Raw genomic sequence first — 17,086 nt, 5'->3', positions numbered from 1 at the left:
CCAGAGTGAAAAGAGGGTTGAACAGTTGATGTAAATGTTCCCTTTATATCATATTTTAATGAAGTTAAATGTCTTAGTAAAGGCTTATGAATACTCAAGATTTCCTTGTCTTGCCTGTAGTATCTCACGTTGTTTTTATTTTATTTTGACACTTCTTAGCTGCTGAAGTACTACAAATACTCAAAGCAGCGTCCAATACACAGCTAACCCAGTCAAGTCAATCTAAAATCTTGAATTGTTTCCTTTTCTAAAGCCTTTATGATTTTAGTCAGGTAAGGCCAAATTTTGGGCAAACCTTGATAATCAGTCAGTTATTTATCGGCACTGGGCCTTGATCTCCTTTGTTAATTCTTGTTCTGGGGTGGCACAAAAGAATGCTGCACCTAAGAATATTCTACCATAACTTTGCTGCTGTCTTTTCTTCAGTACTGAAATAATGCTGCTGGTCACTTCAAGTTAGTGAAGGCTAACTTGTGATCTAGAGGTTGTTGGACTACTACTCACATCATCCCTGACAATTGGCTATGGTGGTAGAGACTGATGGGGATTTGACTCCAATAGCATCTGAAGGGCCACTGATTCCTCATGCTGACTTTAAGTATTTGCAGTTAATATTTTATCTCACTGACTTCTGCTAACAGTCCATGTGCACTTTAAGGGTGAAAGAGCAGCAAGGAATATTGCTGGGCAGATGTACAGTAATAAGTTCTTACGTTTGCTCAGAGGTGTTTGATTCTTCTGTTTGCTCTACCTACACTTCCTATAAGTGCAGCTTAAAGGATTATATAGACCAAGCAATGCATTGTGGAGAGCAGCTGGCCGTTGAAGGCCTGATGTAGCAGAATGCACATTATGTAACCCTTTATATTTTTGCTAGGATGTATACCTTAAGCTTGTTGTGGAACTGTGTGGATATGCAGACCTGCCATTTCATGCAAAAAGCCTGACAGATGCATTTAAAGTTTTTATATTAATTCACCGTCTCTCCTTTCTCCTTCCTTTTTTTTCGTTTGCAAAAAGTGTATGAAGGTGTTAGGGACACCACCATCCCCAGCAGCCTTTATTTCACAGTATTCCGCTTCTTGCTAGGTTTTGATAACGGAGGCCAAAAGGGGAGAAGAATGGAAAGAATATAGACAGCTAGGCCTGTTCCCCTTGTATGCTGTTGTGCCTACCAGTGCATAGCAAAGCAATTGGACTGTCTGGCACATAGCACAACCTGAATTACCTGGAATGTTTTTGTTCAGTTTTGTGGTTGCAATTTCTCCTGTAGCATCCTTCAGAGAATATAATGTTTACAGTTCTTAGGAATGCTTTAGCTAAGTGATGGCTTCACAGGAACTAAGGAGGCAATTCAAATCCCTGGCTGGCATCAGCAGGGCTTAATGGAATGGTGTAGCTTGGCAAAATGTGGTAGTGGTGTGTGTGTAAGTCGTCTTCGCTATGCCACCTCTCAGGCTGGTACAGTGAAGAGGCCAGATCAGGCCAATTGCAGTATCATGATATCAGCAGGGCCACCTCAGGATCCAGCAGATCCTCTGCCACTCTCACTCCCAAAATGCCCTATTTTGTTGTGAGGGCTTCCATCCATTGTTTGGGTGAGTGCATTGAAGTGCTTCTCTCTTGGAGGTTTGGGAGAGACACCGCTGCCTCATCCAAACACCCTGCTGCATGGTGGATCAGGGGTTTGGATTGCTCTACCTGAGAGAAGTGGTGCCACCTCTTCCCCTTCCCTCAAAACTCACCTTTACTGGATCATCTTTAGCTTGATCTCCTTAATCTTAATTCTCTGCTGTAACAGACAGACCTTTTAAAAATACTTGTAGCTGTGCGTGCTCATATTCTTCACAACACTTGCCTCGCCCTCCCTTTGTATCCCCCATTATCTATTTTAGATTGTAAGTTCCTTGAGGACAGAAACCTGTCTTATTTTTGCCTATTTTGTCCATTCTCTGTTAAATTGTTATGTACACTGATAGTACACTGTCTGCAGGGATGGGAACCGTAGAAAGCAGTGTTTCCTTGGTACATGGGATGCTGATGTTGGAGCCTTGAAAGCTCCAGGAAGCAGGTGTACTGGCTGGCTTAGATTGCAATCTGAGAGTAGAACTTTTGAGAGGAATTTATGCTTATTTCATAATACAGCAAAGTATTAGCACACATTGTGCTATGAAACAACAGAAACAAAACACAACCCACTTTGGAATATGCTCCCCCTGGATATTTGGACAGCACCAACAATTTGTCCTCTTAGGCACCTCCTTAAGACTTATTTTTATTCAGATACTTTTCAGAGTAGCATTGTTGGATATTGTTTCTGTTTGTTTTACAGATGGACTTAATGTATTCTTATTGTTTTAGTGTTGTAATTTTTCCTTTTTTACACCACCGTAGTTTTTTATTTATTTGGTTATTCTTTTGGTATAAATTTATATTCCACCCTTCCTCCCAAAGGGAGCCCAGTTTTCAAATGGTGGGCAGTTTATAAATTTCTTAACTAAATAAAATAAATTCACTGTCATGTGCTCTTCATTTTATGCAAGATTATGTATTATAGATATTGATTATGCAATGTCTGGATCTGTTTCACAATTCCTGGGTGAACACTACTCTGTAATCCTGATTATTTATTGTTGCTTATTATCTAAAGCCTTCAGTTGATATTACCATTTGACAGGGTTGCATCTTTCTTTTTACTTTTGGATTTCATGCATCCTCTGATTTGCCTCTTTGATTTTAAGGAATCAAGAAACCTTTGGCTGTTGGGTCCTAAAACTTTAATCTCTTCCAATTAGTGTGCTTTGGTTATCTTGCGTATTGAAGTTGAGAGATTTAGTAATCTTCTTTTCTTTTTGTCCCTAGGGGCAGTGATTGGAGATGGACAGTCTGCTGTAGCGAGTAATATTGCCAATACCACCTACCGGCTTCAGTGGTGGGATTTCACCAAATTTGACTTACCTGAAATAAGCAATGGTAAGCTAGAAATGAAACTGAATTTCATAGGCAACTTGTGAAACAGAAAGAGAGGAAGACTGTTATTCTGCAAAAGACATACAGATAGAGTATCCATAATCTTTTTGAATTTCAATTAATTTAGTTTTGAATAGAGCTGTGCCAGTTTTTTATCTTGAAAATGTTAAGGTGAAAGGGGAACCTCCGCAGATCATGAACACCCCCACCCAAACCTTACACAGTAATTCTTTTCAAATCACTTAACAGCAAACTATAGTTTTTTATGGTTTCTGTGCAGTCCCATATACAAGTTCTGTACAGAGCAACATCCAGAACCTTCTAGTGCTAGGCAATGGAATTTTTTTTGCAGGAGGCCTGTCACCGTCCTTCAGTGCCCATCCTCAGGAGAGGTGCCCTGCCTTCCCACTCATTTACTTGACCACTTTAGTGGTTGCATCATTCAAACTTGTTCAACTTCCTCTCTGGAAAGTTAGGCATTTTTCTTGCTTCCTTCACCTGTTACAGTTCTTTCTCTCTTTTAAATTTTGTTGTTCATTTTACCTCAGTGATCTGTGCACTTTGTGCCCTCTTGATACCATCTTAGCACCAGCTAAACTGCCTCAGTCAGATGACCACAACTGTTGCCTGCTCTGCACATGTAGCAGATGCTTCTCCCCCCCTTGAGAAAAATACATGAGGCAACCACGCCCCTCCCTGAAAATACACAAGGCAACCTTCAGGTAACCTTGTGGGAGCAGGCTCTCTGTGCAGCAAGTGCATGAGCCCAAGACTTGCACGTTGCCAGAGCCACTGACTATGCAACTCTGTTTTAACTCTGTGGCGGTTCTGAGCTTGTGTACCTTGTCTAAAGTACAAGCCGCCCTCCTCTTTTTCAGGTGTTTTGTCTGAGTTGCTTTCACTCTGGCATTTCCTCTTGTTCTACTGCAACTGTCCAATAGGAACTGAGGTAGATGGCAGAGGTGTGCCTATTTGACTGTATCCAATGAAGGATGGGAACAGGCCACCTGCCAAATTATTTAATTGCTTTGCTTTAAAAGATTCAGAATGTTGTTCTTTGCAGGCATAGAACCCATATATGTGACTTTGGAGGTTACTGCTTGAACTACAGTTACAGGCAAGCAATCTGACTTTTTTTTCTTCCTGTCTCTTAAGATAGTGCCTTATACCAAGTCACACAATTGGTCCATCTAGTGATGTGTGTATTGACTGACAACAGCTTCAACATTTCAGATGGGGGATTATTCCAACCCTCTGGAGGTGTCAGGGTTTGAACCGGGAACCTTCTATATACAAAGCATTGGGTGTGACACTGAGCTGCTGCTACTGTGGTGCCATTTGGGCACAAGAGGTGTTTTTCTTCCCAATAATCCCAGCCACTCAGGGAACAAGTAGGGAAAAAGCTGATTATCACCATGGTAACACTCATCCAATCAGATTTTGCTAAATTACAATGTTATTGAAGTCTAATAAAGCCAGTAATTCACTAATAGGCAAAAAAACCCATGCAGTTTAAGAACGTACATATAGCTAACATATATTTCTATCAAACTTTAAAAAGCAGGGAAATTGGGCAGCTATAGTGAATGTACCAGGGGAGCAGGAGACCTGATATCCTCTCTGAGATATACTACTGCCCTACAAATTGGTCAAAATGCAAACACCATTTGGGTTGGTCTTTCACAGTCCAATCCACTTCCTGTGTAGCTCTGTGTAGATGTAATTCATGTGGCCTGCTTGACTTCATTTTACCTTTTTTTTTATCCATCACATTTCCTCAAAGCATTTTAGGCTGATAGGAAATCCACTGTGAAATGTACAGCATATGTGATTCATAGAACTAGGTTCTAAAGTTATTGCTTTCTTTGCCTGCCTATGGATGGTGGGTGTTAAGAGGCAAGATAGTGCAGTGAGCTCTCATTTCACTTAGAGTGTATTCAACAAGACTTCTTCGGAAATACATGACAGCAAAATGACTGCCGTTGGAACTACTGAAATGTTTAAGTTTTTTAAGTGTCTGGATTGCCTGTGATTGTTTCACTGCAGCTCCTAGAATGGCAGTAGACAAAAAAGTATTACTTCACACAGTGCAGTTAGATTGGCTATTGGTTAACCAAACAGAATATAGTCAGGCCTGCTAGACTGTTTATGCTAATATCTGGAGCACTTGAAGTAAAGTAGTTCTAACCCTCAGGGAGCAGCAACAACTGATCAAACTAACATACCCCTTACTTGGACACTCCTCATACTCGCCCCCAATGCATGCTCACTGCTGACATTTGAACACAAGATATTTTTTCTTTTTTTCCCTCTTTCTCAAAAAAAATTGTGTAATTGAGGTATGATCACTCTGCGTCATCTTTATTTATATGCCTTTGCAAGGGGGGGTAGGATAAGGAGCTGTTTTCTGGTTTACTTCTTTAGGATAATCCATATGTGGATTTATATATGGGTATAATTTTGTGCTCTCTCTCTTTTGGTACTGCAATGAGATGCTTCCTACTATCTTAAGCGTATACCAGTTTGTATGCTATACCAACAGCCTCATAATTTTAAAAAATCTAATAAGAATATTGTTAAAAATATATTTTTTTTAAGAATTGGCTATTGGCATAGATGAATTTAAAGGGGGATTAGACAAATTCATAGAGAGTGTGCCTATTTACTACTGTTAGCCATTGTCGTTAATGGGCTCCTACTGAGAGGAAGGGCAGGATATAAATCAAATAAATAAATGAATAAAAATGGAAGCACCACAGTCAGGAGGGCTGCTGCCTTCATTCCTTTCTTGTGGGCTTTCTAGAAGCACCTGACAGCCACTTTAGATGAGAGCAATTAACTAGTCAGGGGCATCTAACCTTTTTTTGGCTCAAGGGCCTCTTTCATTCTTGGTCAACCCTGGGGGGGGGGTAAATGTCATGGTGGCTTTGGCCACTCCGCACACTCACATATGCATACACACAGGACACCTGCACACACCAGCAGGCATACAGCCCCATTCCTCAACAGATCAGTGTACATCAGATCAGGAGAATGATCAATCTGATGACTGAGATGGGGTGATTTGCATACCAAATGAAGTGCTGGGGTAGATAGAGAGGGTTTATTCTAATCTAGTTACTGGATGGATGCTTGGTCTGATCTAGCAGGGCTGCTCTTTTATTCTTCCAAAGATGCATAAATTCAAGGTTATATCCAATGAGGCACTAAGCCAGCACAAGGATTTCCATTTACTTAATGGACTTCCCCCCTCCCTGCCTGTGCCCTCCCCAAATGTGTTCCAGAGGGTTGAAGAACCCCTAGAACAGATTTGGGGGGGTGCAGGGGAGGACAGGGGGGAAACTCTCATTGTTTAAGCAGAAATCCTTAAACTGATGGGGCACTTTTTTAGCGCTACATTGGATACAGCTCTCAGCATTTAATGTTTTTAAGGTAAAGAGATAAATTTAAAATAGAACTGGAAAGTAGATGTCTCGATTTGTGTGCTACTAAACCCTGTCTCACTAGAGGCCTTAAATTAGTTTCATTTAGAGATGTGAAGGCCTGGGGAAAAAGCCAGAAAAAAATTTTTTGGGGGGGGGGGGATATTTTTTCCCAAAGCCTTCTTTCATTTTTTTCTGAAAAATTGAAAAAATTGGCCTATGACACGTAAAAGTGAATAGCAGCTAGTTTCTACCCAGGCAAACCTTCAATTTTTAGAAGTCCATGATGAATATGACAAATAAGAAGAGGCAGAAACTGATAGTGATAGCTCAGAAAATGAGATTTATTAAATTGTATGTAGTATTCATAGAGTCATGGTTTTCTCCCCTCTTTTTCTCAGTTCTTTTTATGGAAATGAGTACTTTAGGTCTGCTTGACACTGTGGAGGACTAGAGGAGACAATGACTTCCAGAATGTATAAAAATTTCCTTTTTTTTACTATAATGTTCATGGCTTCTCCTGTTTTTATTGTTTTTTGCCTGCTGCTCATAAACTGGTCCCTTGCAGTTCAGCAGTTTGAAGCTCTATTTGTTAGAAAAATAATATTCACATTAAGGAAGTAAATGAAATTTGTAATTATCGTCAGAATAAGCTGTACTTTTAAATGTGACTTTTGGTCTGTAAAAGCTGCAAAAAAGGTGCATATTTTCCACACCCCCCCCCAAACCTCCAGTTTATTCAAGGGGGGGGATTGTATTTTTTCCCCATTGGCCTCAAAATTTCTAGATATTTTACATCTGTAGTTCCTTCATGTTCAATGAAGTGGTGGTAGAATTAAAGCAATTCCATCTAGTATTCCAATTATTCAGACTTCCCATTCTGAAGGCTGAGGAAGATAGCAGTGCATTTAAAAACAAACACTTAAAATTAGCTTAAATAAAATGTAGAAAAATCCCTACTGTGTCCATACTTCTCTGTTGATTTTGGAGGAATTTAGCATCTGCATAATATAATTTCAACATATTTATTAGTTTAAGACAAACTAGTACAGGTACTTGTAAATATTCTCATTGTTAAATAACTCCTGGGCAACTCAATTTCTTCTGGCATTTTTGCTTTTGTACTCTGAAGAAAAATAAATTGTGTGTCCCACAAGTGATGATGACTGCAGAAGCAGTTCGTGAGGATCTGGATAGAGATTTGTTACAGTTAACATAGTGGAGTATTCAGATCACGTCACTGTGCGTTCTTTCCTGAGAAGGGTTCCAGGGAATGTATGTTCCTGGTCAACCCACATCAGTGCTCCTCAAAAATCCTTATATAAAACTGATTGCTTCCAAGAGACAAACTGGAAAAGGTGTGGTAACTAGCAAACATGTAACAGGTGTTCTATTCATAATTGCACTAAAAATAGCAAGTATGGAATATCATAGAATAGTATAGTCGGAAGGGGCCTATAAGTCCATCAAGTCCAACCCTCTGCTCAATGCAGAAATCCAACTCAAAGCATTCAATATAGAGGTTTGCCTTCATGGACACTTAAAAACTGGTGGTGGTAATCTTACTGAAAAATTAGCATATGTCATAGCTTCGTAATAAGAGAGGCTGTTAGTAGTATCAAATGCAACACTTAAAAAAGCTGATGTAACTCACAGAGCTAATTATGACTGCTGGATTCATGTTTTCTGAATACAAGAAAGCTAGATATAGGTTTGAAGAGAGAGAATGGATTTTGGCATGAAGAAACATCCCTTTTAAGAATTGAATAGGCAAAAATCCTTGCCGTTTAAGAACGTACATATAGCTAACATATATTTCTATCAAACTTTAAAAAGCAGGGAAATTGGGCAGCTATAGTGAATGCACCAGGGAAGCAGGAGACCTGACCTCCTCTCTGAGATATTGTACTGCCCTACAAATTTGTCAAAATGCATACAGTCTTTCACAATCCAATCCACTTCCTGTGTAGCTTGGAAGAATTTGGTAACATGTGCCTCTGAATATATGGAGAGTGATGGCAACACCTGCCATCTCCAAAGATGGAAAATAACATTTTTGTATGTTTGTTGGTGTTCTTCTTACTTTGCTTCTTTTCTGTGTTACTACTGTTTCTACAGAGAATCTAAACTAGAAAATTATATTTCTCTCATTATTCATCCTAGAAATTTATTTTTCTATTTTATTTTTATTAATTCCAAAGCCTTTTTATTGGTAAATGTCATATGATGGTGAAGACAGCCTTTTGTGTTTCAAACTAGAGGTTATGTTCTGTTTCTATTTTGGGCACAGGAGCAGTTGAATCTGAAACTGCAGTTTGATGTAAAATCAGACTAACTACAATATGTTGCTACTGAAGCAATGACTGCAGCTCTTGGAAAAAACAAACTTGGCCTGCCCAAGATGCATGTATTCAGCCTGCTATCTTAAACTACTCCACTTAAGGAAAGGTGGGCATGCTCAATTAAAAACATACAGCACACCTAGAATTTTGCTAGAATATATTTCATCTCCCACTGTTTCATAATGTGCAAACTGAGACACTCCTCATGTCCATTGGAAACTATTCTGCAGAACAGTCAGTGCCATTATTCCACAATTATTTTTGGCATTTTTCTTTTAGTGTTGCAAATTGTTGCTGTACTTCACATATTCACAGAAACAGAAGCAAAAGGGAATGATTTCCTGTAGGAAACTTCACTAAAATTGCAAAGGAAATGAAACATATTTAAAGTGACTATCTGAACTATATCAACTGTTTTAATATCGTTGCTTCCTCCCTCCTAAAACAAGATCAGCACAGTGCATGTCTTGTTTCTGTTATTTGGGCTAATTGCAGGTGTTGCCACCACTCACCATATGCTCAGAGGCACATGTTACCAGATTCTTCCAAGCTACACAGGAAATGGATTGGACTGTGAAAGACCAACTCAAATTGTGTTTGCATTTTTACCAATTTGTAGGGCAGTCCAATATCGAGAGGTCAGGTCTCCTGCTCCCCTGGTGCATTCATTATAGCTGCCCAATTTCCCTGCTTTTTAGATAGAAATATCTGTTTGATATAGGTACGTTCTTAAACCGCAAGGTTTTTTGCCTATTAGTGAATTTCTCTGCTTTTTAATCTGGGAGGTAAGAAATGGGATCCTGTTGAAGTTTGCTGAGAATTGATTGATCATTTGCATGCTTATTGAGTTCAGTGGGATTTACTCCCCTGCAATCATGCTTAGGATAGGTGAAACTGAGCACAGGGGAGGGGGAGGGGAGTAGGCAGAAGGGAGAGGGGGAGGGCAGGTTTGATCATTTGCATGCTTATTCAGTTCAGTGGGATATACTCCCGTGAAATCATGCTTAGGATAGGTAAAACTGACCATGGGGGAGGGGGAGGATGGGGAGGGGAGGGGAAGGATGAACAGGGGGAAGGAGGGGATTGGAAGGGGATGGGGGAGGGAGGGGAAGGGAGCGGGGCAGATGGAACAGGGGGAAGGAGGTGATTGGAAGGGGATGGGGGAGGGGAAGGGAGTGGTGAAGAAAGGGGGAATAGGCAAGAGGGAGTGGATAGGAGGAGGGGAGGGCAGGTTTGATCATTTGCATGCTTTTTGAGTTCAGTGGGATTTACTCCTGTGTAATCATGCGTAGGATAGTTAAACTGACCGGGGGAGGGAGGGAGGGAGGGGAGGGGAGGAGATTAGATGGGTGGGCACTGGGCAGAAGGGAAGCCCCTTTTCTAAAAGGAAAACATTGTGAACAGTATCATTCTTTTTCAGGGTTTTCCCTACCTTTGTATTCTACAGCAGGCACATGTAGCCTCCTACCCACATTTAAACCAAAGCTGTCCCTGGCTACATCCACACCAGACCTTTATTTCACTTTAGACAGTCACAGCTTCTACCATAGAATCCTGGGAAGTGTCACTAGTGAAGGGCGCTGAGAGTTGCTAGGAGATGTCCTGTTCCCCTCACAGAGTTTCAATCATAGCGGCTGACTGTTAAACTGCTCTGGCCACTGGAACTCTGTCGGGAATAGGAGTCTCCTCTCAGCATCTTTCACAAACTACACTTCCCAGGATTCTTTGGAGGAAGCCATGCCTGTCTAAAGTGGAATAAAGGTCTGGTATGGGTGGTGGCCACCTGATTAGGCAAGCCCAGCAGCTGTGAGTCTGGCTTTTAGAACACTGACAGTTAGTTGTTACTGAGCATGCCTGACCTTATCATTGTGTTCAATGCAAAATTTCTTAAATTAATTAAATATCAGCCAGGCATTTTTAAACTTTTAAACTGCAGAAGATGAAAGTCAGAGTATGGGGCAAGGTCAGTAATAGGATTACAGGTACTCTGTGAACATGGCTGATTTTTAATTTCAACAAATTATGAGAACTCTGACAGAAAAAAGTCCAAAAGGGGTCTGGGTTTTTCTCTCTCTCTTTTTACACTTTAAACTCTCGATTCTCTCTGGTTTGTGTATTGTCATGAACATTTAGAGGGTTGTTAAGCAAGTGCTTCTGAGCAGTACTATGTTTTGTAAGGTTTTGTTTTCAAATGAGCTGCTGGGAAGCATTAGAATGGCATGGGGGTATTTTCAATTTAACACTGTGGAATGCGAAAAACCATGCTGACTATAGTATATAGCCGCTCTTGTGGCTGTGTAATATAGGTCAAGGTTTAATTTGAGAGTCAATAGTGGTGATTTAATAAATGCGCCTCCTGCTAATATGCCGCACAACAGACTGAAAATAACTCAATTAGAAATAAAATTTTAACAGGGTACTGGTCTTACTCCTTATATACCCAGTTAATTACTACACTCTGCAGGTGAGGGCCTTCTGCAGATACCATCTCATCAGGAGGTCTGTTCTGCACAACACATTGTGGCACCTGCCCTTTGGAATTCCCCCCCATTAAATATTAGACAGGTGCCCTCTCTGTTGTCTTTTCGGTGCATACGGAAGACCTTCCTCTTTCAACAAGCCTTTGAAGTAAAGACCTTATCCCAGTCTGCGTCTGTTTTGGAATTGTTTTAAAGATTTTTTTTAAAAGATGTTTTGTTTTTAAGGTATTTTAAAGAAGAGTTAGTGTTTTATCACTTGTTTGCTGCCCTGGGCTCTTTCTAGGAGGAAGAGAGGGAGATAAGTTAAATAAATAGCCCATAAGAAAAATGACCGAAGTATTGTGGCTGCCACTGATACCTGAATTACCATAATAAACAGAGTGTGTCCCTTGTTGAACTCCCTCAGTCTTATGCATAAGTGTTCCTTAGTATCTCTTTTGATCTTTGATCTTGGCATCATTAACAGTATAAAAGAAAACCAGAGATGAAAAGTGTTGCAACAATATTCTTGATGTAGGCAATTGTTCATGTTAGCAAATGTTCATTTATTTATTAATTTTTTATCCCAGTTTTCTTCCAAGGAGCTCAAGGTGGTGTACATGGTTTTCTTCCTCCACATTTTATACTCACAACAATCCTGTGAGATAGGTTAGGCTGAGAGACAGTGACTGGCCCAAGATCACCCGGTGAGCTTCATGACTGAGTGGGGACTTGAACCCTGGTCTCTCAGGTCATAGTCCAACACCTTAACTGTTATACCACACTGGCTCATTAGTGCAAATCCTTCAGTTCTGAAAGCACCTTGCTAGAACTTTGTTAATCTCTATATTTTAATGTGGTGGTGATGGCAGCAGCGGCAGCGACAGCAGCAGCAACAGTGGTGGTGTTAGAATAAAATAAGCAAAATAGAATGCTTGCAGATAGAATGTGAGGGAACTGAGAAGCCAGTTTAGCTGGCTGTAAAACCTTGTGTTGGGTGTAGAAGAGGAGAAGATGTGTTGATAAAATAGACCGACTAATGAGAGGTTCCAGGAGAAAGAAGAAGAAATTATGGGGCAGGGAAGGTAAATGGCCAAAGATAGTGGCTGGAGTCACCAGTGAACTGAAGTACTGGAACTTGAGGTAGGAAGAAGTGGAAGAAAGAGCATGTAAAGAAGACAAGATGTGAACAAAAGGAAGGATAAATATAGGGACGTAGAGAAAAATCTTAAACAGGGCCCAAGGATAGGAGAAGCTGTGTGCACTGACTGAGGACCAAGTCAGATGAAAGGAAGCAAGACTGAAACTGAGTAGCAGAGTCATAATGTTGAAGAAGAGGCCAAATAAAAAAGTTGCACAGTGGACCAAAAGTTGCATCTGGGAACGGGAAGGAACACACATCGTTGGCAGGAAGGAATTGGTTGTGCAAGAGTACATTGGAAGCCACAGGACTGTGGGCCAAATAGCCAAATGGAATATATGGTTGCCAGGTCTACCCATGGAAGAAGCACGTGCCTTTTAAAAGACGCATAGAAGGAGAAACTCTTTGAACTAGAACCTTTCTGTAACTGTAGTGATATGATGAGGAAAAGCCATAGCTCCCCCCCCCATCTATGCACTTTTTTCCTCTTATGGACTAGAAACTGTAAGGGGGGTGGCACCCTAGTGGCAGTGAGGTAAGATCAAATCCACCCTGGAGGGAAGAAAGCAAGGCAAGATCTAGACTGAGCCAGGCCTGCTCTATAGTTTGGCTTTCCATGTACTCTGTGTGGCAACAGTACTAACCCTGTAATATAATAGGATAAAGCCCTCTACTTCTGGTGGTAGACTGTGGTGGGGCATGTGTGGCAGATTTGGAAGGAACTCAAACTCCCTGTCAGGTACCAGTAACGTGAAAGAAAGAAACTGCAATATCTATCCTGACAAAAGACTGGGCCCATTCTCTTTCACTGGAATTGTAACAGTCCACAGAATATAGTCTCCCATAATCCCCTGGGCTTTTCATCCTAATGAGCACATCAGGATAACAGAGAGAAATGGGTGTATTCTGGGCTGAGGGAGGAGAATGGCAGAATTCTCCCTGTGTGTTCTCCACTTTTGCTCTTTCCCATCACTTGCAAGAGAAGGGAAGGGGAGAGTAGATTTTGTGTAGGGTGAGTGCTGGTGGAGATGACCAGGGTATGGACAAGAATTTGGGGAGGGGGTGTAAAACTCTTCTCAGGTTTTTTTTACGAATCCCTGACCTCATTCTCTGAGCCCAAACTTGGAGTAGTTCAAACACTAGGTAAAAGTGGCAGGATTTGGCAGAAGCTCAGATATTGTAGGAAAAAGAGAGAAGTATGTTTAATTTGCATATGACAAATCTGTGTATAGTGGCACCAAGATGAGCTATCTCATTGTTAACAGTGAATTCATATGTTAGCATATTCATTTACTAGTTTATAGATGTAATCCCAATTCTTCCAAAATAAGGATTCTTTGACTTATATTTCATTGCCTGCAGATATCAACAAATACTTACCGTATATTCCGGCGTATAAGATGACTGGGCGTATAAGACGACCCCCAACTTTTCCAGTTAAAATATAGAGTTTGCCCAAGTTCTCCCCAGGAGCCTTTTGTGGCTTCTCCCTCCTGTATCTGGCCGTTTCGAGTCAATTCGTCTCAGGCTCTGCCGAGGCTTCCCTCCTCACAGCAGTAACTCCGTTTCGAGTCAATTTCATCTCAGGCTCTGCCATAACTTCTTGAGCCTCGCTGCGTTGCCTTCCTCGCAGCGACGGTCTCTCTGGACGGCGGCTGCGACTGCTTCCACTCCCGCTGCAGCTTTTTTTTTTACTTAATTTTCCTGCTCTTTTTCAGCACCCGGCGTATAAGACGACCCCCGACTTTTGAAAAGATTTTCCTGGGTTAAAAAGTCGTCTTATACGCCGGAATATACGGTAAATGTAAATGTGTTGCCTTCAAGTCAATTCTGACATGGCGACCCTACAAATAGGGTTTTCATGGTAAGCAGTATTCAGAGGTGGTTTACCATTGCCTTCCTCTGAGGCTGAGAGGCAGTGATTGGCCCAAGGTCACCCAGTGAGCTTCATGGCTGTGTAGGGATTTGAACCCTGGTCTCCTAGGTCATAGTCCAACACTCTAACCACTGTGCAACACTGGCTCTCATCAACAGATACTTACAGATGTCATCTTGTTATCACTTCGTTCATGAACACAAAGCATTGCCACAACAACAACTGCAATTGATAACATGGAACAATAATATAAGGAGAGTAACAAGACAATAAATACTTTTTTAAATTGTTGCTTAACAGCTGAAAATAAAAATGTTAGAACTATGTGAACAGCTGTTTCTCAGGGACCAAGTGCTTCATTCATGCTTAGTTCTAAGACTTTCATAGATCTCCACTCCTTGTGTGTTTGAAAGTTTACCATCCACTTATTTATTATTTATTTATTAAATTTATATCTCACCCTTCCTCCCAGAAGGGAGGAAAGAGATTGTAATCCAGCAAAATACTGCTGAAGAGTTTTGGGAAAGCTCAAGTTCTGCAGCCTTTTGTATAAAATACAGTGGTATTTTTATAGCTGGATTTTCCATTTTCCCTGCTTCTTAGCTGAACTGGTTAATCCCTCCTTATTTTTCCTTTTCAGCCTCTGTGAATGTGCTTGTTCAGAACTGCAAGATATACAACGATGCCAGTTGTGATATTTCTGCTGATGGGCAGCTCCTGGCAGCCTTCATTCCTAGCAGCCAACGGGGCTTTCCTGATGAGGGAATACTGGCGGTATATTCCCTAGCACCACATAACTTGGGCGAGATGCTGTACACAAAGCGATTTGGTAAGAGTCCATTGATGGGTCAAGTGTCTAGCAGAAATTTCAAGGTTTTAATACTGTCATACACTCAGAAATGAAAATGCTGTGTTCCAGGCATCAAACTGATGAAATGGCTGCTTTCATACATCACGTTATGTCATAAACCAAGAGCTACCATGGACACTAGTGCATGCTGCTAAATCATTTGCATTTTGTTAGATCCTTTCGAGAGCAGGGAGTGACAAGCCATGTGCCTTGGCTTACTGTGACATGCAAACCAGTGTTTGTGGTTTCTTTCTCTTCAAACAAACCATGATGGCAAGTCAGTGTTTGCTCTTGGCTTCTTGAACATAGTTCGTTTGGGAGAAACAAACTATGACTGCTAGTTTGCATATTACTGTAAGCCAAGGCCAATTGTTGCTCCTAGCTCCAGGAAGGACAGAGTGAAATAGGAGCGATTCAGCAGCACGCACTAGCATGCTGTTTGTTCATGGTGAGTCATGGTTATGACTTAGCATGATATGTATACAGAGCTAATATGTTAGCAAGAAAATGTAGAATTCTGACCATGTACTGATACGGCATGCAAGAGCACATTGTGCAGGGAAAGTATAGAGTGTGGTATCCCTTAAAGTGTTCACTTTACATCTGTATTTAGTTATGTTTGCACTGCTATCACTTGGCTTAGTTGGTAATAGACAAAGAATCTTCTTGCAGATTATTAACAGTCAATCTTGCATGGCTGTTTTTCAAGGATTCTTAGAATGAGTTTGTTAACAGCCTCAGTTGCAGAAATGGACATGAAGGAAGGTGGGAAGTATAGGGCAGGTCCCGTATTGGGGAAAGTAAAGATCTGTTTGTGTTTATCTCTAGGTCCCAATGCTATTTCTGTGAGCCTGTCCCCAATGGGTAGGTATGTCATGGTAGGATTGGCATCCCGTCGTATCCTCTTGCACCCTTCCACAGAACATATGGTGGCTCAGGTCTTCAGGCTGCAGCAGCCACATGGAGGAGAAACCTCAATGAGGGTAAGTAATATTTATTTGCTTCTTCAGCTGTTTATCTCCATGTCTGTAACTTGTTCGGTTGTCTGACAGCTCTGCATGTGTACTTCGAAGTAAATACTATTGTGTTCAACGGGGCATACTCCCTAGGGAAGTATGCAGTGGATTTCAGCCTTAGTTGTGTTCTTAGTTTTTGCTGTCCGAAGCCTTGGCATATTTTATTTTATGCATTTATTTTCCTAAATTTATATCTCATTTTTCTTTCGCAATGCAACCCAAGGTGGTGTATACATGTGGTTCCCAGTTAGTCACCCATCCAGGCATTGACCAGACCAACATCTGCTTAGCTTCAGCAAGGTGTTGGTGCTCATGTGCCTTCAGGCCATATCCTAGGGACGTTAGCTTTATCTCATAGTCATGATCTGTGTTTCTTCATATAAGTGGTCAGCATGATCCAGACCAAATGGGGGCAGTTATAAAGCAAGGAATCCATCTTGGCCATGGATTACTCAATGGCCTTGGATAAATCATTATCGTTCAGCTTCAGTTATTTTTCGATAAAATGGAAAATTTGTGTTTCAAAAGGAATACTTTTAATGTGCTATATAAATGAATAATATTTCTTTTGTCCAAACATAAATTACAAGCTACTATTAGCTTTAAGGTTCTCTTTGTAACCAATGTTGCTTTCATCATCTGGGAACCAATAAACGTAGATGGTGAGCCCTTCAATGTCAGGGAACCATGTCTCAGTATAATTGCTACTTGCCCTGAGCTCTTTACATTAAGGAGACGATAAATCTAACCACAGGTCTTGCCTGAACAAACCAATTGATTAAAATGGGAACTGCAATCTTTTAAAAATGCTGTTTTGAACAAAAGTTCCTGTATTATTTATGGGTTTAATCATCCCATGCATACGCTAACATTTTGGCCTGGAGATTAGACAGTGTCTCAATGGATATACAAGAAGTGGCTTTTGAAGAATAAGTTCAGAAAGAACAATAACGTGTGTTAATTCTTATATACACACAAGAAATGTTTACATGCTACAGCATCTTTATATC

The 17,086-nt window shown here is 40.8% G+C and overlaps 1 protein-coding gene across 6 annotated transcripts in view; it reads left to right on the top strand.

Moving 5' to 3' along the window:
* The window catches only part of AMBRA1 (autophagy and beclin 1 regulator 1), a 243,867-nt gene that overhangs the window by 156,411 nt on the left and 70,370 nt on the right, over positions 1 to 17,086 (top strand). For all 6 annotated transcript variants that reach the window (XM_061610890.1, XM_061610887.1, XM_061610888.1 and 3 more), the window contains 3 exons: positions 2,863 to 2,973; positions 14,851 to 15,039; positions 15,889 to 16,043. In XM_061610890.1, the coding sequence (XP_061466874.1) occupies positions 2,863 to 2,973; positions 14,851 to 15,039; positions 15,889 to 16,043 (455 nt within the window). The remainder of the gene's footprint in view (positions 1 to 2,862; positions 2,974 to 14,850; positions 15,040 to 15,888; positions 16,044 to 17,086) is intronic.

This window comes from Rhineura floridana, chromosome 2, assembly GCF_030035675.1.
Source record: "Rhineura floridana isolate rRhiFlo1 chromosome 2, rRhiFlo1.hap2, whole genome shotgun sequence".
Lineage (NCBI taxonomy): Eukaryota > Metazoa > Chordata > Lepidosauria > Squamata > Rhineuridae > Rhineura > Rhineura floridana.
This window is presented reverse-complemented; position numbering and strand designations above follow the sequence as displayed.